Genomic DNA, 27,079 nt, shown 5'->3' with positions numbered 1-27,079 from the left:
TTGTGCTCAACAGATCATTAGTTATAAAGTTAACAAGTAGTTAAAATGTCACGAAGATTGAACTTCTATCCTCTCCTAGACTGCCTTCGGGTTCAAACCCCATTTTGAAACGTATTAAAACTCTGTCAAGTTTAATTATACTCAGAATTATTTTCAGGCAGCATACTGTACAAGAATGTATTTTTATTTCTCTTGGTGAATACATTCAGAATTGTGTAATACAAACAAATGTAGCATTCCCATTAAATGTTTCATAATCACAGATATATATTACGAAAGATACACCAGCATGCAGCGGGAGACCGCTTTACCTTATGCCTTATTTCAAAGAACGGTTTTGATAAGTGCTACATTTTTACATGAAAAAAAGTCATAAAACTAAATTGGCCAGACTGATGATGAGCAGATAGTAAATGACATTTGGGTTCAAATAAGTGTTTTAAATACATCTAAAATTAAATCTTAAATCTCACATATGTTTAATAAATATAGATAATTGAATTATTTTTATTATAACAGGGTCATGTATGGGGTTATCAGTTGATATAGATTAATTTAGATGTCGTTATTGGCATCAGCCGTTTAATAACCCATAGCTATTGCGTACATATCGTAAAATGATGTATGTAGGATATTTGCGATAACATGGTGTGTCTGTGTTTCCATCTCCTTTATTATCATCGTAGCAGAACTTTACTGATTGAAATCATGGAAAAACACCATGTGGTCAAAATAAGTCATAAAATCATCATCGGCGTTTGACAACAGTATACAGCAGTCGAGTTTGGTCTGTTTAGACAGCTGCTCCTGAACTGGATTCAAACCAGATTCAAACACTTCAAGCCGAAATCACTGATCCTGAATGAGTGTTTCAGTCCATCACTGAACTACTGAACCCATGAAGATACGAGCGGACATCATTCAGCTCTGCGCTCATGTTTAGTTTACAAGATGACAGCGGATCAGTGGAAATCATCCAAACATCTCCTCGGTTTTAATGGTCCTTTACACCATCACTGATTATTCCTGTGGCTTTTCCCAAGTCTGTGAGAGAGAGCAACAGAGCACTTCAAAAAACATCAGTTTATTTTAAACAAATAGTTACAGGTTTTAACTTACCTGAAGTCTTTACATGTAGAATACATCTGGTTCATAGTCATTAACCTAGCAAACACATGCATGGATACATGTTAAACAGATTTATTTTTAAATTGCTACTATTATATCATTTTTGTATATCCTGAAATATTGTAGGAAGATGTTTTAGTCCAAAAAATAAGTTTGCGAGTCTCAAGAAACCTAGGCACGTTCTTGACAGGTTTTGTAAGACTCAACTACTGTAAAATCACAATAAACTAATACAAAATTAAGGAGTTCCGTTATTGTTAGAAGCTTCACAATCTTCTGAATTTTTTATTTAACTACCGGTACTTTAACAGCAGCCACAATATCTGTAATGATTGACTGAAAATTTATAAAATATCTTGGGTTACAAATGTAACCTAGGGTCCCTGCGAAGGGGACCAGGCTCCTCAGCGTGACCGGTGTCTGAAGCACGCGTGTAAAAGCTACAATTGTATTGGCCGGAATGACGTCACTACCAGTGCGCCCGCGAGTATAAGAGCGCGCCTGAGGAACACGTCATCCTCTTCTTGTCTAAAGGAGATGTGGCAGGCACGCCAAAACCATTAGTATTTATTACTTTATTAGCACTGTAATAGTGGCAGTTTAGCCATAATTATAGGGTTATTCTGGTCAATAACCTTAAATATCACTCAATAAGTGCCATAATTAATGAGGATGTAACTTTCACTTTTGAACAGGATGTCAAATAGTCTTTATTACACTATTTTGAATGTGAATGTGGATGAATGTGGATCCTTCAATGGCTAATGTGTCCTAACTATATGTTAAGTTAATCATCAATTACAAGTGTTTATGCTTAACTAATGCATAATTCTGAACATGTTCATTATTAATTACTAGTGTATTTATGCTTAACTAATGCATAATTCTGGACCCTTAAAATAAAGTGTTACCAAAAAGCTGAATCTCCTGATCTAACTGTCAGAGTCCGATTCCCCAACGGCACCAGAAAGCTGTCCGTGACAGTACTCCCTAAACTGCCTAAACTACATACCCTAAAGAATATTGATCTCCTGCATTGACACCATTATATGAGAACTGAACTGAAAGATGACATCGCAGTTTTCTCCAGAGCGGCTATGTATATAAATTAACTAAATTAATAACTTTTTTACAACCAAAATGAAACATCACTGAACTTAAGCTGGACTGTGACGCTATTTTCTTTTAGAAACAAACTTTGTTGCATTCCTGTTATCTCTGTAAGGCTGCTTTGAAACAATCTGTACTGTAAAAAGCGCTATATAAATACATGTGACTTGACTTGAATGAGGAAGTCCCCGCCGAGCGGTAGGGCTCAAGGGCTTGGAATCATTTACTCACTGAAAGAATCCTTTAACCCTCTGGGGACGGCAAACGCGCGTTTTGCTAGTTTTTTTTTACATAGCAGCAAAATAGACTTAAAATATTTCGTCATTTTTGGTCATACGGACTTAAGAAATATGAAAAAATAAGCCAGGAATATGGCCAGGCTCGCAGAGACCCTGGTAAAGCATCAACCTGTAGAATCACCAGGGAGGCTGAGTCCCGCCATCCTAGCCTGGTCAGCCTACACCCTGTCTGCCTAAGCAGAATCTCTAGATTAAGCACTGTCGCAGAGGCCTCTGTAGCGAGCAGGTCGAGGGCCGTGGGAGGACTTTACTTTCATTTTGTATTTGTTTTATTTTGTTATTAAATTCTGTTGAATGTTCGCCTGTTCCCGCCTCCTTCTTCCTACAACATCTAACCACGTTACAGCCCTCAATGAGAAGGTATTGCAACAGGCAGTAACCATTTCACACCAGAATCCAGAGACAGAACTAGAAAGCAGAGACTCAGCATATTGACCCTCCAAGCGAGGGGGTCACACTGCTCAGCCCAAAAAGGGGTTCTCCAGGCCTTGCATAGCACTGAAGCTAGAGACCTGCACTCCTGCGGGACCCAACGCAACAGAGTGCGGCGCGGGACTAGATTTGATGGCCGAGTGCGGGCGGTAAGGTACTCAGTATGATGACCCTCTGAGGCGAGTACTACCAAGCGTGCCACACGAGTCCTGAAAAGTGAAGCCAAAGCTCCTCGATCGCCACCAGGTGGCTGGATGAGGTGTACGTACTGTAGCTCATAATCCCCACCCTCGCCATGTAATGTAATGGACGTGAGACAGATTAAACAATAAAATTACACTTCAAATCATTTTTCCCAAAGATAGTTTCTGTCATTTTAGGCAGTTTTTTATCACGTTGCTGTTTGTTCAAGAGTTGTTTCTTTAAATAAGTTTGTATTTAGTTAGTGATTTGATGCTATAAAAACGGGAGTGTGACGTCATGATTGACAGCTGAGATTGACAGCTGAGATTGACAGCTGAGATTGACAGCTGAGATTGACAGCTTCTCTGACTGAAGTAGTCACTGAGGCGCCAATGGACTTTTTTTCGGGATCTTCGGGAAGAGATTGGAGCTTCAACTTTAATTTCTACATTTCCACAACTATTTATTTCACCCCAACAACGAGTTGTAACCGATTCTATAGGAGTTTGGGCAGGAGAAAACACTTGTTTTTTCAACTCTCTAAACACTAAACACGCTCGTACAAATGCTGACCTGGGTGGAGCTTCTCCCTCGGGAGCCGAACGCGCTCCGTTCAACACTAGATTCTCATCGCTCTAATGCGGAAACAAGCAAGAGCAGAGTCTGCTGCCACGAATGCATCGCTAAGAGTGCCTTTATCTCCCTCAAGAGCTGAATGCGCTCATGCAAACGCTGACTACTATCCCTCAGGAGAGACAAAAGAAGCACAAAGCTTCTTACCAGTCTCTGTCATATGAGCATTTCCAGCTTGCTGGACGAGTCAAACGCACTTCACCGGTGATGTTTCTGTCTTACACGTGCATACAGACAAGCGGCTCCTGAAGACAAAGAAGAGGATGACGTGTTCCTCAGGAGCCCTATTGTACTCTTGTACTGGCAGTGACGTCATAGGCTGTTGCGAACCAATACAATTGTCGCATTTAGACACGTGCTTCAGACACCGGTCACGCTAAGACCTTCCCATTTGAAAGGGAAGTGCAGTTTTAATTTACGGGTATAATTGATTTAATCACAAGTTCCTCTGTGTTTGAGTCAGAGTTGAGCATCAGAATTGTGCGTGTGTGTGTGTGTGTTTACATGCTGTCTGTCTTCATCACTGTTGCCTGCCGTCTGTGGACTCTGTGTCTCTCTGCCGGTCCTCGAGGGAGGAGAGCAACCAGACGAGTCGTCCGCACTGCTCACAGAGCCGTGGAGCGGAGAGAATGCCACACCGTCTCCTGAGACACACACACACGCACACATGCACGCACGTACGCACACACACACACACACACACACACACACCCACCCGCACACACACACACACACACACACACACCCACCCGCACATGCACGCACACACACACACCCACTCGCACACACACACACACACGCACACACACACACACAAAAGAGCGGTAAATGCCATCAAACAGAAGATTAAGGACCGAGACAAGGCACCGTCTCTTTAGACATCGCACTTGCCCAAACTGTGAGACACAACATCTCAGATATGAGGCCGTCTCTGGCCTGGTTCATAATCCCCTGTTGTGCTCTGATGATGAAAGAATGAGTGTTTTACCGCACAGCTCTTGGTTTTGAGGGTCCATCTGCTCCAGACTGTCCAGCAGCTCGTCTATCTGTGATTTAATCACGGTCAGTTCCTTCTTAATGCACATCAGCTCCTCCATTCTTACTGCGGAGAGAGGAGGACAGGGTCACCACATCTGTTGAGTCCAGCACATAGGAATTCCACACTTGGAATTTTCTGAATGTTGTTAATGCTTAATAATGCAATTTCAATCTAAAAATAAGCAAAATACATACAATACAGTTTAATGTAACTACTACAGAGCTGCATAACTTATGTCCAATGTCCTGCTAAATAAACCCTAACATTTTATCAATAACGTATTTGCATAATGACTGTTGCTTATTGTATTGTGGTTTTGTTTAATGATTATTGGCATTTTGGTCCAAGGACGTAAACAGCATTAAGTAGAACTTCTGGGTTTGCATGGAGTATTTGTGGTAATCAGAACATGGTAAAGGCATTGGAGAAAAACAATTACACCAATATTGCTATGTCAGGCTAATCAAACAAGCGTACTGGCAGCACTATGGAGCAGAAACTACATACTGCAGCTTTAAATTCAGACGCTGAGATGTAGCCATTATGCTAACTTACACGAACCTTGGCTAAAGCCACACAAAAGTATTATTCTCTGCTGTTTACAGAGTCTAGGTCTTTCACAGAGACAGATATGATTTCTCAGGACATCTGTTTGTGACACCTATGATGAGTGACATCTCTAGCATAAAGTGTGTCATTTCTGTGCAAGTAGCAAAAACAAACAAACAGCAAAAATTACAGTTGTTTCCAAACAGGTTTCCCTGTTGTCCTTTTCTGTCCCACCCCCCACCTGTCATTGGTTGGACAAATACGTAGCCCCGCCCCAAACACACACCATTGGTTAGGCCACAATTGAGTGCTTTCACCATTTTAACCCTCATCTTTCCCTCGCACTTTGTAACACATCTTTCCCTCGCAGGTCAAAATGACCCAAAGCCCTACAATTATACTTTATATTTTTTTGTCCAGTAAGCTTATTTTATTTCATTTTGATAATACGGTAACACTTTACAATAAGGTTCATTTATTAAACATTATTTAATGTATTAACTAACATGAACAATACATTTGTTACAGTATTTATGAATCTTTGTTAATGTTAGTTAAAATGAATAAAGCTGTTCATTGTTTGTTCATGTTAGTTCACAGTGCATTAACTCATGTTAACAAGATTTTAATAAAGTATTAGTAAATGTCGAAATTAACATTAACAAAGATGAATAAATGCTGTATAAGTGCAGTTCATTATTAGTTAACGTTAACTAATGTAGTTAACTAATGTTACTAATGAACCTTATTGTAAAGTGTTACCGATAATACTTTTTTAATGCAATTTTGAGTATTTTTTGTTACTTTTTATTTTATTTACCTTTAAATTACTAGATTTGATCAATAAATAATAAATAAATAGTAATTTAATCACATTCCTCACATTCTTTCTACCTAAATTCAAAATAACTCACAATTTCATGCATAACCCTTTTAATTCAGCTCAAAATATCTTACATGTCTTCGCCGACCTCTTGTGGAAATAAAATAATATAACATGATATTTCATGACTCTAGATGGCCTTATAGCTCTATATCGAGTAAATGCTCTATATGAACTAAAGTCAGTTCACTTCAGAATGCATTCAGAAGATACACATAGACATTTTACAACTTTTTTTTTTTGGTTAAGTTTTAGCATTTTTAGTTTGAATTTTGAGCATTTTTAGGTTTTTCTATGTGTACTGAAGCATTCCTCGTACTCCATTAATTCCTATGGGGGTCAAAACGACCCGCGAGAGAAGGATTTGTTACTTTTTAAAAATTCAACCACAAAACTTTTTGTTTGTGTATTTCTTAGTTCAAGTGCGACAAAAGTCCTAGGGTCTTGGACCTCACTGATGAACACTATTTTTTAATAATAAAAAAACAAACAAAAGAGTTTCGGGTCAAAATTACCCGAGGGAAGGATGAGTGTTTAAGGCCCATTTAGCATAAAAATAAGCTACTTTATCTTTAAACGTTTTTGTTTTGTTTTTTTAGAACCAAAGTCAAACTGCTGGACTTCCAAGAGTCAAATAAGGAGATGTTTCAGGGATTCATTCATTATCTGCACAAGCCCAGATATCAGCAACTCTTCTAATGTCTCTAATGATGGAAACTTAGATTGGACCTCTTCTGCACAGCGTGATAATACTACACAAACACCCCTCCAATCCCAGCTGGATAAAAAACCCATTCCAGCTCAGCAGCCGCCATTAAAAAGAGGTTTGACCTCCCAGCTACAAAGGCAAACTCATTCTACTGTGATCTGCTGGCAGTAAAAACTATTAGGCCTTGTAATAAAGCACTATAAACGCTTCTTATTGGTTATGCACTATTAATTTGCTATAATTGCTTTTGGTGATAGGCTAGCTTTGATTACGGAGGGAGTAGTCCTATAGCGAAGGGAGGATTTTAATGAAGAAACCATCTGGAGTTCAACAGCAGAGAAGCACACACACACACACACACACACACACACACACACACACACACACACACACACGCACACATTACAGTGACAGACTCCAGTACTGAAGGGGGCGATAGAGTTAACTTAAAATTGCGGAGCGTGCTATAAACATACTGACAGTTTAACTAACTTTAACATTGTCATCTATAATCATTTTATAGCTCTGTCCAGTGAAGTTTAGATTGTGCATAACATAAAAAAAACAATTGGCTTTAGTTTAAGTAGTGCTTATTGTATAGGTATTTACTTCCTATAACATATAGTATATAATATATATATATATATATATATATATATATATATATATATATATATATATATATAAGTTGAATATAGTAAGTATGTATTTAGTTGTAGTTGTATTTTTCAAATCTTTTTTTTCCAAAACTGAACACTTTTGTTTTTAATAAGGTCTTGATTATGTCATAAAGAGGACCAGTTCTTCTCTATATCAGCGTCAGTGTTTCTGAACTCCTGAAACGCCTCCATTGTAGTCTTGAGTTTCTGTCGGGAACGAACACGTCACAATATTCCTCATTATAATAATTAATGCGCAGAATAAAGGGGCGGGGCCTGGTTGAGTTAGTTAGTAGTGTGTTAAACTGGCGGTTATGGTAAGGGGCGGGACATTTCCCAAACACACGCGAAGAGCTCGACCAATCACAACACACTGCTCCAGCCGACCAATCAGAGCACAGTGTGCTTTTCAGAAGGAGGGGCTTCATAGAGACAGGAAGTAAACAGAGCGTTACTGACAGACTGGGAAGAGAGGAGCCGCAACAATGGAGAATATGAGGAGAATAATCAACATTCAAGCAGGAAAACCTGTTCTAGTCGAGCCTGAAAACTACATCAAGAGTTTGTGAAAGGGCATAACAGACGCCGGCGCTTCTTACGCTGGGTTCCTCTGTTCCGGGACTTGTGTTTGCTCTGAGGTTTGTCTCTCCTTTGCCGCAGGTCTGCAGAAGACGGAGAGGGAGAGGAACACGTCCGTCCGAAAGGAGCAAAGTCACACGTCACCGAGACCGGAACATGTTGATAATCGAAAACCCTGAAAATGAAAACCAGATCAGTCAAACTGAAAGATTTTCTTCCACGATGCTGTAAGTTGTGCTTCGCGAGGCTCTGGCCTCCAGTTCTGCGACTGAGGAACATCTCAGCCGATCCTGACACACACATTAGCAGTACGACATTACTGATCACCCTGTCTCCCGCTTCACACGCTCTGTCACATCCTCGGCATGCGGAGAACGTCTCCGGAAAAAACTTGGCAACAAAGAGCTTTCTCAAAAAACCGCAAGGCTTTTATTTAAAGATTAGCAGTTTCTATGAAACCGGAGAGTTTTCCCATTATGCCCTGGGGCCTAGCGGTTTGTGACCGGAGAGAGATATCAGCAGATGAGAGAAATCTGCTGCCGTGTCAAGAGCGTGATGGAGCATGCAATTAAAAAAACGGGGCAGGATAGGGCGAAAGAAACGAGACCTGACAGAAACAGAGACATAAGCAGAGCCGCATGAAATCTGCACCTTAATACAACAGCAGATTTCATATTAAACCAGCATAATTAAGAATATAAAATGAGTCTACCAAACACAAACAAATCACTCACTACTCTTGACTCAATAACTTTTATAACTTTCATAAGGATGTATATGTATAAGGCCCTATGATTTTTGCGATGCGGAATTTGTCAAAGTTTTGATTAATAAATAAGAAGTAGGTCAGTAAACTTAAATAAAATTGCGATATATATACTAGTGTCTATGAATATTAAGCTGCAAAAAGACTATTTAAATATGAATCCTGCATGTTCTGCATGTTACTGTGTGTGAATGACTGGCGCAGACGTGCGGTTTCATTTATACACACGCACCCACGCGCACGCACGCACACACACACAGACGCACGCATGACGTTTTTCACTGTATGAGGCATGAACTTCATCTCCAGAGTCACTTCATCAGCATTTTACCGTTTCATTTGAAAAAACTATCTCATATCAAACACACAGAACGTCTTCACGGCAACCCGTCAAAATAAAAGTTCAGTGTAACGACATAATTGACCGTTCGCAAAGACCCGCCCCCTTTAGTTACTGTTGCTATGTCCGACAAGCCACGCCTCTCTCACACACACCATGTTCTCATGACGTGAAAAACACATCGTGGAGCAGAGAGACACTGACAACACACTGACAGACACAGACCAGCTTACTTTTCGGTTTTACTTTTGATATTAAACATATTAAACAAAGTCTCACCTTTTATATTTGGTCTTTTTTTTTTTTTTTTTTTAAACAATAAATAGCGTTTTGTGGCTCTTTAATGTGTCTGACAGATCGCTGTAGAGTAAAAGCTGCTCGTGAACCGATCATTTCTTCCTTCTAGTTCATTTATAGCATCAAATAAACATGAACATCAGAAGGAATGTTGTTTTAACGGCGGAGAGACGTCAGTACACTCCGCTTCTCAAGTTCAAATCCTCCAGTGTTAATCTACTAACTCTCCTGACTGCTTTGTCCGACAAAATGGCGGATGGCGAAGTATGATTGGTCAGATCACCTGCCAATCAAGCTTCAAGCTCCCTGCGAAGGGTCAATTGTGACAGAAATATATTACTGTTGTACAGTAGAGTTCAGCTAAGTCTCAATGCAATAATAATATTTCATGTATACAGTGAAGAATATGCAGTTATTACAGTTGTTTACTTTATTTCTGTACCTGAAACCTCTAAAAAACACTGTTTATTTCATACGTATCTTTGTTCTGTTGTGTTTATGTTGGCCTGCTGAATGTTAAATGGATCCAATCCATGTTCATTAGAAATAGTTTGATGATGCAGCAATAAACAAACTAGTAACTTAATGCATGTTTTTTTTAACTTTGCTGATTTAAAACATGATCAAAACACTATTTATTTTACAAATAAATAATCGGTATCAGCCAATATTTTTTTCTTAAAATCGGTATCGGCCCCAAAAAATCCTATTGGTGCATCCCTACTTGGTACATGTGTTTTTTAAGCTGATAAGAACTAGTCGTTGGTACAGGATACACATTTTGTGTAGTAATTGAGAAACAAGAGGGAATTAATTACGTCGCAAAGACCCGCCCCCTTTAGTTACTGTTGCCATGTCCGACAAGCCACGCCTCTCTCACACACACCATGTTCTCACGACGTGAAAAACACACGCGGAGCAGAGAGGACACTGACAGACACAGACCAGCTTACTTTTAATATGAAACAAAGTCTCAACATTCACATTTGGTAAATTTTAAAGAAATTTAAACAATAAATACAGTTTTGACAGATCGCTGTCGCCTCAGTTAAAGCCGCTCGTGAACCGATCATCTCTTCCTTCTAGTTCATTTATAGCATCAAATAAACATGAACATCAGAAGGAATGTTGTTTTAACCGCGGAAAAGACGTCAGTACACTCCGCTTCTCAAGTTCAAATCCTCCCGTGTTAATCTACTAACTCTCCTGACTGCTTTGTCGGATAAAAATGGTGGATGGCGGATTATGATTGGTCAGATCGCCTGTCAATCAAACTCCCTGCGAAGGGGCAATTGAGACACAAATCAGGCTGGAATCAAACCTCTTGAGCATCGCGGCTTGAGCTAACCGCTAGGCCATGTCTCCATAACTGCTAATGCTTTCTCTTTTCTCGCTCTCTCTCGGAGAAGGAAATGGGATCACACGCCACACGGAGAGGTCTCTTCAAACTAATGAGATTTTGTTGTAAAGTGACAGGCTGATCTCTCAGACAAGCTTCATTATCCAGAGTTCAGTCTCTGTCTGACGGCTCGCAGGGAGAGAGCGGGCGGCAGACGCGCCGCCATCAAACGCTTCACTGTATGCCGCTTCATCAACACTCGTTCGGACAGATATCAGCTTTCCCTTTATTGCAAAGCAGTTCGATAAATTGTAGAACAGCAGGAGCCATAAAGACATGGCGATGATATCTCTCTTTATGAGCTTAAAAATAAAAAAAATCTAATTGGCATGAAACATTCTGATTTATTTCAGAAATTGTTTGCTGCATCATTAGCGCATCTGTCTGCTGTTGACTAAATCTGCGGTGTAAATCATTGCAGGACAGACGGTGTTCAATGGGACAAATTCATTGAACGGATATTGGGACGTGGTGTAAATGTAAAACTGCTCACTTGTCCTTCATGTGTTGGACATGATTGATTCTCTCCCTGAGGTAATTCAGATCGATTAATTCAGATCGAGTGTGCACACAGGGGGAAAGTGGTTTCGCTGAAATGAATGGGGATCACAGAAGCGGGATGGAGGTTAATGGAGTGGAAGGAAATCTTTTGCTATTTCAGCAGTTAAAAATCAAAACATGGGCATTTCAGATGAACAGGAAAATAACGGCAGGAACTCAAACACACAGAGCTGACGTCTGTGAGCGGCCTGTGGAGGCATGAGCCTTGCAGGAGGACCCGAGAGATCATACATGATCATTTGTATTAGTATCACAATATGGAGAGTTGACTCACACATTCCTGCTGAGCTTTGCTGATGTGCCGAATATATACGTGGAGGAAAAACACAGTTTGTTTTGAAGCAGATAAGGAGGGAGCAGATAGCTCGGTAACACTTCACAATAATGTTATATGTGTTACCACTAGTTAATCCAGTACCTTATTCAGAATTTAATACTTTTGCCTGATGTTAATGAAATTTATTTTGAATGAATTGTAAACAAATGTGAAATAACAATGAACAATGTTTTTAGATTAACATTAACTTAAATGAATAAACAAGTTAAAACAATTGCTGGTCATTTCTAGTTTATGATACCTAATGCACTACGTGCTGATATTAACTAACTAAACCTGTAAAGTGTTATCAGCCATTATTTACATCAACCTTCCCCTTTACAGTACATTGACTCTAAAACAGTAAAATGTGACGGATTGATGGGCTGGTTAGTTGGGGGTTGGCTGACTGGTTAGTTGGGGGTTGGCTGGCTGGTTAGTTGGGGGTTGGCTGACTGGTTAGTTGGGGGTTGGCTGACTGGTTAGTTGGGGGTTGGCTGGCTGGTTAGTTGGGGGTTGGCTGGCTGGTTAGTTGGGGGTTGGCTGGCTGGTTAGTTGGGGGTTGGCTGACTGGTTAGTTGGGGGTTGGCTGACTGGTTAGTTGGGGGTTGGCTGACTGGTTAGTTGGGGGTTGGCTGGCTGGCTGGTTAGTTGGGGGTTGGCTGACTGGTTAGTTGGGGGTTGGCTGGCTGGTTAGTTGGGGGTTGGCTGGCTGGTTAGTTGGGGGTTGGCTGGCTGGTTAGTTGGGGGTTGGCTGGCTGGTTAGTTGGGGGTTGGCTGACTGGTTAGTTGGGGGTTGGCTGACTGGTTAGTTGGGGGTTGGCTGACTGGTTAGTTGGGGGTTGGCTGACTGGTTAGTTGGGGGTTGGCTGACTGGTTAGTTGGGGGTTGGCTGGCTGGCTGGTTAGTTGGGGGTTGGCTGACTGGTTAGTTGGGGGTTGGCTGGCTGGTTAGTTGGGGGTTGGCTGGCTGGTTAGTTGGGGGTTGGCTGGCTGGTTAGTTGGGGGTTGGCTGACTGGTTAGTTGGGGGTTGGCTGACTGGTTAGTTGGGGGTTGGCTGACTGGTTAGTTGGGGGTTGGCTGGCTGGCTGGTTAGTTGGGGGTTGGCTGGCTGGCTGGTTAGTTGGGGGTTGGCTGGCTGGCTGGTTAGTTGGGGGTTGGCTGGCTGGCTGGTTAGTTGGGGGTTGGCTGACTGGTTAGTTGGGGGTTGGCTGACTGGTTAGTTGGGGGTTGGCTGACTGGTTAGTTGGGGGTTGGCTGACTGGTTAGTTGGGGGTTGGCTGGCTGGTTAGTTGGGGGTTGGCTGACTGGTTAGTTGGGGGTTGGCTGGCTGGTTAAATAATGACTTACTGACAACTAGTGTTACATCTGTCAGCTGCCATGTACCGACAGATGGCACACTAGTCCCTCACGGTTTCCATACACTCTGTTATTCCCGGACTTCATTTCCCAGAACCCTCTGCTTATTATTAGTTTATCGGTTTCAGCTGTGTCTTGTTTCATTTGATCATCACGCTGTCTATTTAAATGCCTTTTTGCCTTCATTTCAGTGTGAAGTCTTGTTTGTTTGAGGTCACACTCTCTGTTAGCATTTTGAGCATCTCCTGGTTTCGTTATATTTCTATTTGTGCATTTCTTGTTCCTGTCCTCCTCTGTGGATTGGATTTGTATTTCGGACTGTTTACAGGTGCTTGGCCCTAGACTATGACCTTGGATTACATTTGATAATAAACTGCGTTTGGATTTTCACACTGTCTGCTAAATGCTGTCTCACAACCAAATCATTAAAACTAGATTGATTGGTTAATTGGCTGGCTGGTTGGTTCATTGATAGAACATAGAACAATCAACTGTAAGTTGATTGGTAGACTGACAAATTGATTGGTTGGATAATTGACTGGCTAGCTGGTTGGTTGGCTGATAGAAAAGTTTTTGAAGAGTGCACATGTGCGAACGTGCTCTAGTAAGTAATAATGAGTCTAGATTGCATCAGGAAATAAAGCAAAATAACTGAGGCTACGTTTACACATGGATGGCTATTTTCATAAACGGATATTTCACCCCTCTCCGTTTTCAAAAATAACATTGTGCACACCTGTCAGTTTTCAGAAAAGAGTTAGTTTGTACGGACCATATGCCAAACCTGTAGGTGGCAGTGTAACGAGAAGCTCAAGCCCACGTTAGCCAATCAGAATCCCAAAAATAGTCTCATACTGTGACGTCGGCTGCCTAAAACTCAGTTTTTCTCAGTTTACATGCAAACGTGCAAACAAAGGTTTGCACGGAAAGAATCGGTTTCAGAGGCGAATTCTCAGTTTGCGTGTAAACGAAGGGCATAAACGAAGGGAAATGTCTCAGTTTTTCAAAATAACCATGTATGTGTAAACGGGGCCTGAGTAAAATGAAGGTGGCATGGTGGCTCACAGCAAGAAGGTCCGCAGTCGAGCCCCGGCTGAGCCAGGAGGCCTGTGTGGAGTTTGCATGTTCTCCCCGTGTCAGCGTGGGTTTCCCCCACAGTCTAAAGACATGCAGGAGAGGTTGATTGGAAATGCCAAATTGTCCTAATGTGATTGTGAATGTGTCCCAGCACTCTCAGTGTTGGGTTGTGAAGGGCATCCGACGTAAAACCTGTGCCAAATCGTGTGTGTGTGAAGAGGACCCTGCAAATGAGCGGGAATAACACTAAGACTGAGAGAGAACTGATAAAAATTAGAAATAGTCCTCAGATGCCATGTCTGTAATTTATAGCAAAACATCTAGCATTACTTTGATCTCAACAGATTCATTAAAAGTAGTTATTACTCCTCTACGGCCGTGACATTATTAACCAACGTGGTTGAACGACAAATTTGTGACAATATGGTTTCGGGAAACAGTCGTGACTAGCTAGTTGATTTCTTCAATGTTGCATCGTACTGTGATAGTTAAGCAGCTAGTTACGGCGTTGTACGGGAAACTCACCCCTGTATGTTGATTGGTATAATTGATTGGGTAGCTGGTTGGTTGGTTGATAGTCAATAAGTGAGTCTACCAAACAACCTACCAACTGTTCTAATAATTGATTGTTTGGCTGACTGGTTGGTTGATAGAACAATAGGTACCGGATTATAAGTCACTTTTTTTTCATAGTTTGGCTGGTCCTGTGACTTATAGTCAGGTGCAACTTGTATATCAATATTAATTCATACTGACTGAGATGAACCAAGAGAAAACACTACCGTCTACAGCCGCGAGAGGGCGCTCTAGTTAGCGGAGTTGTTCAGAAGCGACACCGAGGAAGAACTCAATGTTTTCAGTGTTGAGGAATGAGATCGGGAGCTTGGTGAACTTGCTGACCGGTAACTTGTTGGACTCGTGGCTAATGTTAGTTTAGCCTATTCAGCCTCAGGTGTATGTTCTGTGTGCTATTGTGCAGCTGAATAACTGTTAATGTGTTACGCTAACACACCGGACACTATTCAGCTGTTGTTCTGTGTGCTGTTGTGGAGCCTTTCCAGATTAAATGTCTGTTCTTGGTCTTGGATTTTGTGAAATACATTTCTAAATAAATGCGACTTATAGTCCAGTGTGACTTATATATGTTTTCTCCTCTTCATGACACATTTTCTGACTGATGCAACTTATAGTCCGGAGCGACTTATAGTCCGGAAAATACGGTAGGTTGATGAGTACACTGACGGACTGTTTTATTGATGAGTTTGTTGGTTAATTGGTAGGTTGTTGTGTTGACTGACTGACTGGTTTGTTGGTTGGTTAGTTAGTCTGTGACTGATTGATTTAAGGCAAGCTCACACTACACAACGTTAGGCTAGATTTTGCTGTCTCAGACAGATTTCCAAGATCTGTGACAAAACCCCGGGTCGCAGCAATATTTTCAAACCTGTATTATTTATACAGTATATTTATGAATATTTATGAACAATATACAGCATCCCTGTTCGGTTTCTCCATAAATTTCATTAGTCTCCATCACTCATATGTACATATACCATAAACTGAGAAATGACCATATCATTTATTTACACTTGTGCAGGTTGAAGTATGTAAACCGAATGCGATACATTCATTGTGTTGTTGAGATATCACAGTTTTTTTTTTTTGCTTTGCTCTAAGGTTTAAAGTGTTGTTGAAATAGTATATTGGTCCTATTCCACTGTTTTATGGGCCTTACAGTTTTCTCTGGATCCAACACAGTCCAGATAGCTTCTCTGATCCACAGATAGGGAGCTGTAAATGGCTTTTCCTCGGAGGACTAGGGTGATTGAGGGAGATATACATTAGACTGCAGTGGGATCAGAGCGGGTCAGATTGCTGCTCTAAGCTCTAGGATAAAAGAGTCTTACGATACTGACATCCAGCTCTTAAAATAACCTGCTCTCGGCTGCAGATCTGAGCCACAAACACTGTCTGAACCGGCAAGAGCCAACATCACTATTACTGTCACTCATATTTCGTCATTTAAACCAAACCGCATACCTACACGTTAAACTTCATTACACAACACCTGTTCCAATTATTCCAATTAGCTCCCATTTATTTAAGCCCTGAGTTTTCCATATTGTCCAGTAATGTTTGCGGCAGGGTAACATGGTTGTGTTTTCTAAATCGATCTCCTGTGTTTCCTTGTGGGTTTAAATAGAGTATTTTAATGCTATTCCTTCGTTGTGCGCTCCTTTCAGCCCCAAACTCTCTTACACACAGCAGCCACTCACAGCACTGCGGAAACTGCATAGCAACTGGAAATAAAGAAAAAATCTAGTTTAAAATTATGATCATCATAAACTTTATTTCATTAAACAAAACAAAATCAAATTTCTTGCATAATTTAGCTTTTTTGGAGGCATTGCTGTATGGTATGGAAGCTTGTTTCTGGAATATTCTAAACATATAAAAAAGTAATTTGCTAATTTTTCCTTTCCTTTCCTTTTTTTGCATGCGGTCAGGTCAGGTTTCTAAAAATTCGGAATAAAATATAAAAAATTATAATATAATCAAAGACAGATTTTATTTATGCAAATATTTATAAGAATTATTATTTACATAAACTTTCTGTTCCCTGGTCTCCATGTTGGATTTATTGGTATGCATCTTGTTCTTGAGTACAAATGGTGCCGATATTTGGTGCCCACTGTATGATATGAACTTAAATAAACTGGAGTTTTCTCTTTTGCTACATCCATATTCATTCAGCTGCGATACAACATGCAAATATTTTATGAAGCTTTTCAAATGTTCACTCACTGACAAATGTGAATCATATTTTTGCGTCTTCTGTGAGCAGCAATAATGTGCATCCTCGACATGACGACAGAAAAAGATGAGCGCCAAGAAAGACCTTTTTATTGTTTATTCAAAGTAATCCCTTGTGAAACACTTTATTGCTCTCTTATATGTTTCCAAAGGGAAGAAAATGGGATTGTTAGCCAGAGGCAACATTTTGCACAGTTGAGGGTTAAATTTAGACGTTTGTTATGGCAGACACACACACATCTCCAATCTAAAGAGAGCGGCCACCGGAGAGACGGCTCTGTGCTACACTAATGCATGCTGCCAAACGCGTGTGAGAGGTTTTCTCTATACAACGGGATGCATGGCCCTACGGGAGGCGTTTAAAATGCAGATCGAATCCAGGGGTAGTGTTGAATCTCAGCGCACACTAATGCAGTAACAACAACGCACCGCCGAATCTGACCGCGGGCAATAACCAATGAGACGTCAGATCTTCTGATGAGATTGAAATAGAGAAGAAAGTTCCTGATGTGTGAAAACACTTAACAAGACGCAAATAAGCCCAGCAGTGTGAGTCACACAGAGCCCGGAGCCAAGAGAGAAGATGCCGCCCCGTCACATTATGCAGATGAGCGGAGTAAATTCCTGTCGTGTGTGTGTGTGTGTGTGTGTGTGAGAGTGTGTGTTTAAGTGCTGCTAGGATGCTTAGGAAGGTAAATGAGATTAAATGGACTGTGAAACGGCATTATAGACCTTGTACTTTTTAAAGTGCATTATGGGTGGATAAAGGACATTCAATTTAGTCTGCAGGGCTCATCATAGATGTTCATCAGAAGCCGCGTTTCCACCGAAATTACCCGGAACAATTTGTCCCAGGAACTTTTTCCCACAGACCTGTTGCTGTCTGCGTTTCCGCCTAAAGTACCGCGAAGATTAGGCAAATCCGTCCGGTTACGTAGGAGTGCGAGCTACTTTACAGTTCCTGCTGGATTTCATCCTCTGAAATTAAGCTTAATAAAGCCTGAACCTTGTCATCAGTATTTTTTTAACTCCATTGTTCATTCGAATAGCAAACAACTCTTACTGCATGCACCGCAACAGATTTAAAAAAAATGGTGGTTGAAATAAATTGCTGCGTGGAGTCAACCAATCGAATTGTGGCATGCACTCAAGTCCCACCCCTGAAAATTCCTGAACTTTGAAAAAGTACTACCTTGCCAACAGGGACTTTCTGAGGGGGAAGTTTTTACCCAGAACTTCATTTAGACTCTGGTTTCTGCAGTCGAAACACACCGAGTACCACCACAAAGTCCCAAGTTCCGGCGGAAAGTTCCTGCGGTGGGAACGCGATATCCGTGGCATGGGTCACCTCGGTCAGGGAATAGTGGCAGTGGGAGTGGGAGGACTCTTGGGAAACAGATCTATCTGTGCATCCCCGAATCGACTCCAGATCCACTGGACCACCTGGGGGTGGGGTCTCCATTCTAGGGATGCACCGAATACACCGGAAAAAAATTCTAAGGTTCGGCAGAAACCGAATCCCTTAAAAAAAACCAGTATTCGGCCGAATCCGAAACCGAATCCTGGTTTTTTTTAAGGGGTTCGGTTTCTGCCGAACCTTAGAATTTTTTCCCACCGAACAGAAACCTATAGGCTTGCAATACGCGTGCGATGGTCGACGTCACGCTGCCGTTGATTACGGGAAAGTGTCTACGTAGTGTAACGCGTTGTGTCAGGAAGAAAAATAGGGATACCGGTAGCTCACAGCTAAAGTTATAGCAGAGGCCAGACTCATGGAGGCGATTGGCATCTTACAACTCGCACTTTATTCCCCAATCGAACTCATGTAACTGTCTGTCACACGTTCTACCATCCACAGCATTACTTCATAAAATAAGATAAAAATGAGCATCAAACAGAAATAACCAGCATACATGGGGTATCGAGGTGCACACAATACAGACTGCCGACAGTTCAACAGGGCGCGCGTAGCTCTTAAAGGGGCCACACCTTATTTCCACTCGTTACAGTAGTGGACCGCTCGAATGCCGTAAGCTGTGAGAAAGTGAAAATGGAACTCATGAGCAGACAAAGTGTTGTGTGGCGGTACTTTCAGTCAAAAGAAGGCAATTCAAGTAAAAAAAAAAAAAAAAAAAATCCACTGCTGTGGACGTTGTTTACTTCATTGATGTGTTTACTGTGTTAATGGACTGAGGATGGGAGTAGGATTCGGTATTCGGTTTCGGATTCGGCAGAATCTTAACCAGTGGATTCGGTATTCGGCCGAACCCAAAAAATCTGGATTCGGTGCATCCCTACTCCATTCTCCTGGCAGCGCGAGCTGTCGTCAGAGCGCGTCGGTCGCACAATTGAGCTCACCTGGGATGTGAACAGTGCGCAGCGACTTGAGCCGCAGGGCCAACAGCGCTGCCAGCAAATCCAGGCAACTGGTATGCCAGTGCATTCGAGCTGACATACATACACACACAGCATATCACATGAAGAGAACGCACACAGAATCATTCAGTAGCGCAGAAATATATTGTCAACACAGTTCTGTGATTTAGGAGCGCTGTGTCATATGCAATAGCTGTGCACAGGGCAACCCGCGTTCAGTCTCAGCTCAAGGTTCAGGCTTATTGTCATGCTCATCTCAGGACTGGGCCGTGTAGAGAGGAGGGGTGGCTGGGAGTGAGGAAGTGGTTGAGGAAACTGCTCTTTTATTGAGAGAGTGGGTACTGGATCAGGAATAAAACTAAACTGAAGATTCTCCAGCCGGGAAGGAGTGGGTCGTTCACACTCTCCTGGTTCAGAGCAGCTCCCTCTGTCTCTGGGCCACCCGTCTCAGGGCAGCTTGGATGGACGGGTTAGGGTTAGGCGGCCTGGATGGGCTGCGTCCCCTTCCTGTGGATAGTGTCTGCTTCTGGACTGCCGAGAACTGCTGGGTGAAACTGTGTCACTGCCTCGACTGTGTCACCGAAGAGGCTGGCCTGGGAGATGGGGGCATCAAGAAAGCAAAGTGTCTTGACGTCCTTCACCTTAGCCAGGTCGAACCAGAGATGGCGCTTCTTGACCACCAAGACCTTGACCTGTGGGCAGACGACGTGACTTTCGTCAGCCGGAGAGCGAGGTGCGCAGCTCCTGCATCAACCCTGGCTCAGATCTACCCTCCTGCAGCTCTTTGAGAGTTTTTTCCTGATGGACCTGAAGGACGGCCAGGGCTGCTGTCGTCTTACAGGCCTTGGACGGGAGATGTGGGGGATTCTGCCGGGTGGCAGGACTCTGTGGGCGTAAATGCACCGCATCTGCTCGCTCCACCTGTGGGATCTCCATGTTACCCTGGGTGGTCCCGCCATCAAGAAAAGTACTGGGGCAGAACGAGGCTGTGAACCGTGTACCGCACCCAGGAACCAATCATCCATCCGTGAGCGCTCAAGGCAAGGTGGAGGGTCCCACTCGAGCCCGATGCCCAGGCAAACATGGCCGTCAACTCTGAATCCGATTCAGCGTGAGCAACCATCCCCGAGGGGTGATCATCTTCATCATCCTCTCCAGAGGAGCCCGCTCCGCTCTCCGATGCAGCGATTGACATCTGGTCCACATCTGGAGTGCCGAATGAGACACAAGGTGCCCCACGAGAGGGACCCGCGCCATCAGCAGCCATATCACCCTGTAGCCCAAGACCGAAAACCAGGTTGCTGCTGGTAGAGGTGTTAGTGAGGCCAGCAGGGGGCGCTCACCCTGTGGTCTGTGTGGGTCCTACTCCTAACACCCCAGTATAGTGACGGGGACACTATACTGTCAAAGAGCGCCATCCTTCGAGACGTTAAACCGAGGTCCTGACTCTCTGTGGTCATTAAAAATCCCAGGATGTCCTTCGGAAAAGAGTAGGGGTGTAACCCCGGCGTCCAGGCCAAAATATGCCCAGTGGCCTCTGTCCATCATGGCCTCCTCATCATCCCCATACACTCATTGGCTTCATCAGTGTCTCCTCTCCACCAGTAAGCTGGTGTGTGGTGGGCGTTCTGGCGCACTATGGCTGCCGCCACATCATCCAAGTGATGCTGCACATTGGTGGTGGTTGAGGAGATTCCCCCCCTTCTATGTAAAGCGCTTTGAGGTCTCAGAAAAAGCACTATATAAATGTAACAAATTATTATTATCACTCGGCAGCTCGATGGCACATGGCACGGTAGAGGAGTGGGAGGTCCATGGGGGCTGGTCTGGCGGAAGAGCTCCCACTGTAACCCTCCGGCCTCCCAAAGTGTTGACCAGACCCGGATCTGCTATGAGAAGCGGAGTCGGGCTGGGTAACAGCAGAGGGGACTCGTGCCACCGCAAAGAAGAGGAGTCGCGACTGCAATGTTCTCACAGTGAGGGCATGAACCATCCATGAACGCTTTCTCGGCATGCTCTCGGCACAGACAAGTGAGACAGCGGCCGTCAGATGAAGCCAGGAAACAACCACATCCAGAAACACACAGAAGCAAACGCATCTTTATAAAGACGCTCGCCACTCGTGTTTGCTTTATTAGGAAATCTGCTCTTACACGCTGAAGTGCTGAGGGTTGAAACGCTGCAAATCTCACTGGGCAATATCAATTTGCTCATTTAGTTTCCACTCGAAGGTGATTGGGCTCCCAGGCGAGAGCCCTATACGTCAGTATCGACATGATGTTGAACGCGACTGACTGAATGGGAACCATGATCTCTATTCTAAAAAACAAACAAACAGATTATGCAGTCAAAAATTAAGCTACTGTTTCTAATATTAAAATGTACAGTCTTTAAGACTAGGATAAAGTTATGATGTAAATTAATAAGGATTTGGTACAATTATAAAGCATTATAATGAAAGATTCTGAAATGTTTTCTTATTTTAAAGATGTGGCGAGTGTGCTGAGTTCTGCACTTACTAAAAAAGTGCACACATTTTTATTTTATACTTATTAATTACTAATATTCAAATTATACTTGAATTTAAAAGAAATCAGAAGAAGTTTTTGGCTTGTCTCCTGAGGCCACAAGAGGGCATTGACCTGTTTATTCAAAGCAATGAAATGACATGACTGACTGTACAAAACAGTGCATAACGTTTAAACTAACGTTTATAAATCTAATATAATTTAATAAATTGCATAAACACTTATAAACAAAACAGCATCCTGTATTTATGCCAAGTTTAATACAAAGAGCCGAAGTGCCGATCACACAGTGCCTTTTTTTGCATTTAAAAACATGAGATGCAGTGGAATAGAAAACCCCCAAAGTCTCGAGACATGTTTTTTAAAAGTTGGCTTTCTAAACACACGACGCGAGTGCAACGTCAAAGATGTCCGTCTAGCGCATGTTCACATAGCAAACCATGGAAAAGCAGCGCAGAACATGTGTTCTGCGTGAACAGCTTGGTTAAGGTTTTGACAAAACTAAGATCTTCTCTGCATTTATCTTCTCTATTTCTGCAATGATTTGAATGAACAGAACAGCGTCGCATCAAGTGTTCGACGACAGACTAACAAAACCAAATAAACTCAACAACTCACCGTCATCACATCTCTGATAAAGCTGCCCTGATGCACACCTACAACTCAAATTAGGGCTGTAATCGAATCCAAAATAAAAGTTTGTGTTTACATAATATATGTGTGTGTGTATTGTGTATAATTATTTTGTATATATAAATACACACACATGCATGTATATATTTAAAAAATTGTTATTTATATATAAAATAGTTCTATTTAGATATAATATAATATATATATGCAGTATATAAATGCAAATATTTTTCAAATATATACATGCATGTGTGTGTATTTATATATACAAAATAATTATACAATAAAATAATTATTTTTATTTTCAAATTTTAATTTTAATTTTTAATTTGACGAATATTGAAAATGTCTAAAATTAAGTATTTTTGTCCTATGTTCAAATATTGTGCTTCAGATTATCTTGCTGGCTGGCTGGCTAGATTAATTCATGGCTTAACAAAGACTTTTTAAAATTCCTATGGGAAAAATGAACGGGAAAAACTTCCGGAACCAGCACCGCTACAAAAGTGGGTTAGCAAGCTGCCGACTGGACCACTTTATGCCCATAGTCAGAAGTTTGACTATGTGAGACAAGGTTTTAGAAATGCCTCACTCAAATCTAACTGTCCAATCTAGCTCATAACTAGCAAACACACCCGGATATGGATATTGGCGAGGAATGAGAAAATGAGACAAGAGAAAGATGAGAAAATCAGTGACAGAATGTCAAAAATAGAGCAGATGTCTTCATGACGCGAGTTATGAAATGTGTGTGTGTGTGTGTGTGTGTGTGTGTGTGTGTACCTGTAAGGCTCGTTTCGAGGGCGCTTCACGCCGGCTCTCTGTTTGGAGCTTCGCAAAACACCCGTCATGCTTTGGTCTGAATAGGAGAGACAGCACAACGAGCTGAATAATACATCAGCACTGCTTCTGTCACAGCAACACACACAGCACAACACACACAGCACAACACACACAGCACAACAGCACCCAGTGTGTGCTTCCATATCAACAAACAGGAGAAGGGAAAATGTTGTGTTAGAATGGCAAAAATAAACATACAATATCTCCTTACTGACAATGAAAATTGTCCAGATATATTTAAAGAAGCACGGTCTCGGTTTGTCACTGTCAGGATGAACACACATGACGTTACCCAACATCTGTTGCTTGGTCAGAGTTAATCATCTGTGTTTCTCAAGATTAATATCTCTGTCACTATTCAGTGCACTTTCACCACTAACGCATCATTGTCCTAGAGATATAGGCCATTTAACAAGTAATGACTACAATAAAACACCTGCAGTGTTGGTCCTGTGCACTTTTTACTTCGTAAAGTTGCTCTTTACGTGTCTTGACATGTGAAATAACACACATTAGTAGAATAGCAGTGGCTAAATCATCAGAGGACTGCAGAAAGTCACTGTTCAGTCTAATATTAGTCTCATATTATATATTATAGCAGCAGTCTAATATTAGTTTATTTATGTGTTAGAGTGTAGAAAGTGAAACTGCAGCTGTGTGAGTCTTCCTGATCTGAACATTACGTATGTTGGTCTGACCTATAGTCGATTTAAGAGTGTTGTTATTGGTACTAGAAATAAAAATTAAATAGTTTTCGTCAATTGAAATAAAATATAAATATAAAATATAAATCTATTTTGATGAAAAGGTAAAGCTTAATTCGAAAAATAATAGGTAAAAAAAAAATCTTATTAAAAAAATAGATACATTTAGAAAATAAATTAAATAAGTTCAAGTACTAAAAGTACACACAAAAATCTGTAAAAACCGGAAAAAGGTACAGGTAATTTTCTGCCGAGACATTATCCGTTCAGTTTACGGACATGCCTAAAACACAACATAAAACAACAAATAATATGGAAAATTCTTTCATGTGTTCGTTGGGCTTTAATAAATCTTGGGTAACACTTTACAATAAGGTTCATTTATTAAACATTATTTAATGTATTAACTAACATGAACAATACATTTGTTACAGTATTTATGAATCTTTGTTAATGTTAGTTAATATGAATAAAGCTGTTCATAGTTTGTTCATGTTAGTTCACAGTGCATTAACTCATGTTAACAAGATTTTAATAAAGTATTAGTAAATGTCGAAATTAACATTAACAAAGATGAATAAATGTTGTATAAGTGCAGTTCATTATTAGTTAACGTTAACTAATGTAGTTAACTAATGAACCTTATTGTAAAGTGTTACCAAATCTTGATACAATTACAGCTCAATAAAAATATTACAAAACCAAAAACGAATAAAAAATAACAAAAAACACAACACAATTACTAAATATTAAAGTGATATAATAAAAAGAAAATATATTTTTTAATAAAAGCTCATTCTAAATATTAATAAATATTACAGTAGTAATTAAATAATACTAAAATAAATGTCCAGGTCTTATTTCACCCCAAAATCAAATACAAAAATAAGAAAATTAATACAGTAAATAGTAGGCTAATTAAAATCATCCTGTCTGGGCACTTTTATTTATGTATTTTTTTATTAAAAATAATTATCAGCTAAAAAAAATTTTTTTCATCAGCTAAAATGTAATTGTCATGATAATTTTACAATGCAAAACATTCTTCATATTCTAAACGCAAAATATACTTTCTTATTATTTTTCTATTTTTTTTTTAGTAAAATGTGACAGACATGTTTTTAAATGTAGTAAAAGCTCTATCTTTCCTCCACACACACACACACACACACACACACAGTGCACATCTGAGCTCGCTGTAATGCTGATGAGAATGAGGAGAATGACACACAGTAACTCAGACTTACACTGAAGGCTGCGATGCTGGCTTCTCACAGGCTCGTTACAGTCTTATATTCTGCTCATCCTGTTCATCTGCTCTGTAGATTCCCTCGAAATGCTCCCTTTATATCTGTCTAACCTCAGAGAGAGAGAGAGAGAGAGAGAGAGAGAGGGAGAGAGAGAGAGAGAGAGAGAGACCGAGCTCTTACTATGTCTTATACACTGAGGGTCGAACCATCCAATTCAAAGGGGCTGCTGGACGGGTCCATTTCCTACAGGAGAGAATAGGAGAAATACAGACGGGCAAAATTAAATTTGTAAAGCAGAATTCAGCTGAGACCTCATAAATCACTGTCTGCTCAGCGCGCGCACACACACACACGCACACGCACAGCCATGTTCTTTCATTAAGCGCGTGCCACGTTTCCTCCAGGCGCCCTTATTAAGAAAATCAATGAAACGATAACTTAATATAAAACTGTCGGTTCCCGTTTTAACATGATACAGCTGACTGGCTCTTTTCTTGTTATTCAGGGAGCTTTAAACTCATTCCCTCGAGTCCCCCCCCCCCCCCCCCCCCAGTTTGTGCGCTAATGTGACTGAGAGGATGACAGATGAAAACTAACTTTAGCTTTGAGCTCCGGCGGGTGAAATCACGCTTATAAAACGCTGATGATGTAAAACTGTCGTGGGTTTGGGATTTAGAAAGCTGTGGTCTGTGACAGCTGGGATTTCTGAGAATGTTAGTCTTGGGAACACATTCAGATGATTAATGGACGACCGGATTTCTATGAAAAGATTCGTTGACTGCTTTGATAGCAATAATAATCTATAACTATAACTAAAACATAAATAAATGAAGCATCCTGACACCATTTACTCACTCTCGTGTGACTTTCTGTTGAATTCAAGGAAAGAGGACCATACATTTGCCAATTTTAAGTTCTTTCCCCCTGAACTTTGGAGCTGGACAATTACACATTCATATTTTGGTATAAGCAAGGGGGAGTGGGGTAAGATGAGCCAGGGGGTAAGTTGACCCACCCCTTTATCTTGGCTTGTAAAAGTAAAATATTAGCGTAACAGATGTAGCCTAATTTACATCGAAGCTAAATTTATCCAGGCCTAAACATATTTATGATCCAATCTCTGAAGTACAAACTGGTATAATTTCAGTGTAATATTATGTGACTGATTTAGTTATCTTTTTAAAGTTTGAGTTAAGTACACAAATCCTTCTCTTATCAGAAACAGAAGATGTTTAATCATATATATATTTCCAGCTGTAGTCCCTAATGGCCTAAGATGTTGGACATGGCAGAAAAACATGCCAAGAACCTTTTGACTAAAATGTTTACATTTATTCATTCATTCTAATTCAGTTTTTATTTAATTTTACTCCACAAACTCTCTGTTTAGTCTGTTTTTGGGAAGGTTACAACTTTGTTGTTCAATATATTGTTTCAGAAATGCAAACAATTAAAGATATTAAAATGTAGTTAATTTGCTTGGTTTTATGTTGTTTAAATACAACGATTTATAAAAGGAAATTGGCTTATTAAATTAGTTTTTCAAATTTCTTATGGGTTTGATTCAGATATATTTAGATGGTCAGTTTACACCCAGATATGTGCAACTTTCA

At 41.0% G+C, this 27,079-nt stretch overlaps 1 protein-coding gene across 2 annotated transcripts; it reads right to left on the bottom strand.

The window, feature by feature from the left end:
* Window positions 1-164: 164 nt before the first annotated feature.
* Window positions 165-26,447, bottom strand: LOC306993749 (uncharacterized protein). 2 transcript variants are annotated; one of them, XM_079603748.1, is made up of 8 exons: window positions 26,322-26,447; window positions 25,464-25,709; window positions 23,453-23,528; window positions 8,224-8,378; window positions 4,774-4,887; window positions 4,290-4,429; window positions 1,120-1,164; window positions 165-1,044 (listed from the first exon to the last, which is right to left on the bottom strand). In XM_079603748.1, the coding sequence occupies exons 3-7, from the start codon at window positions 23,518-23,520 to the stop codon at window positions 1,129-1,131; spliced, it is 513 nt and encodes a 170-aa protein (XP_079459874.1). In that variant the 5' UTR covers window positions 23,521-23,528; window positions 25,464-25,709; window positions 26,322-26,447; the 3' UTR covers window positions 165-1,044; window positions 1,120-1,128. The 2 variants fall into 2 exon arrangements, with proteins under 2 accessions (XP_079459874.1, XP_079459873.1); XM_079603747.1 differs by lacking the exon at window positions 26,322-26,447 and having other exon boundaries at window positions 25,464-25,969.
* Window positions 26,448-27,079: the final 632 nt, after the last annotated feature.

The sequence above is a fragment of the Phoxinus phoxinus genome (assembly GCF_949152265.1).
Source record: "Phoxinus phoxinus genome assembly, chromosome: 25".
Classification (NCBI taxonomy): Eukaryota; Metazoa; Chordata; class Actinopteri; order Cypriniformes; family Leuciscidae; genus Phoxinus; species Phoxinus phoxinus.
The sequence above is the reverse complement of the archived record's forward strand: the minus strand, read 5'-3'. Positions and strand labels throughout refer to the sequence as shown.

Excerpts from the sequence above, each read along its gene's own strand:
- LOC306993749 (XM_079603748.1), bottom strand. The coding sequence starts at position 23,520 with ATGACGGGTGTTTTGCGAAGCTCCAAACAGAGAGCCGGCGTGAAGCGC. Across the intron at positions 8,379-23,452 it reads CCTCGAAACGAGCCTTACAG|GGTTTTCGATTATCAACATG; the intron begins GTACACACACAC and ends TTTCATTTTCAG. Across the intron at positions 4,430-4,773 it reads TCAAAACCAAGAGCTGTGCG|GAGACGGTGTGGCATTCTCT; the intron begins GTAAAACACTCA and ends TGTGTGTCTCAG.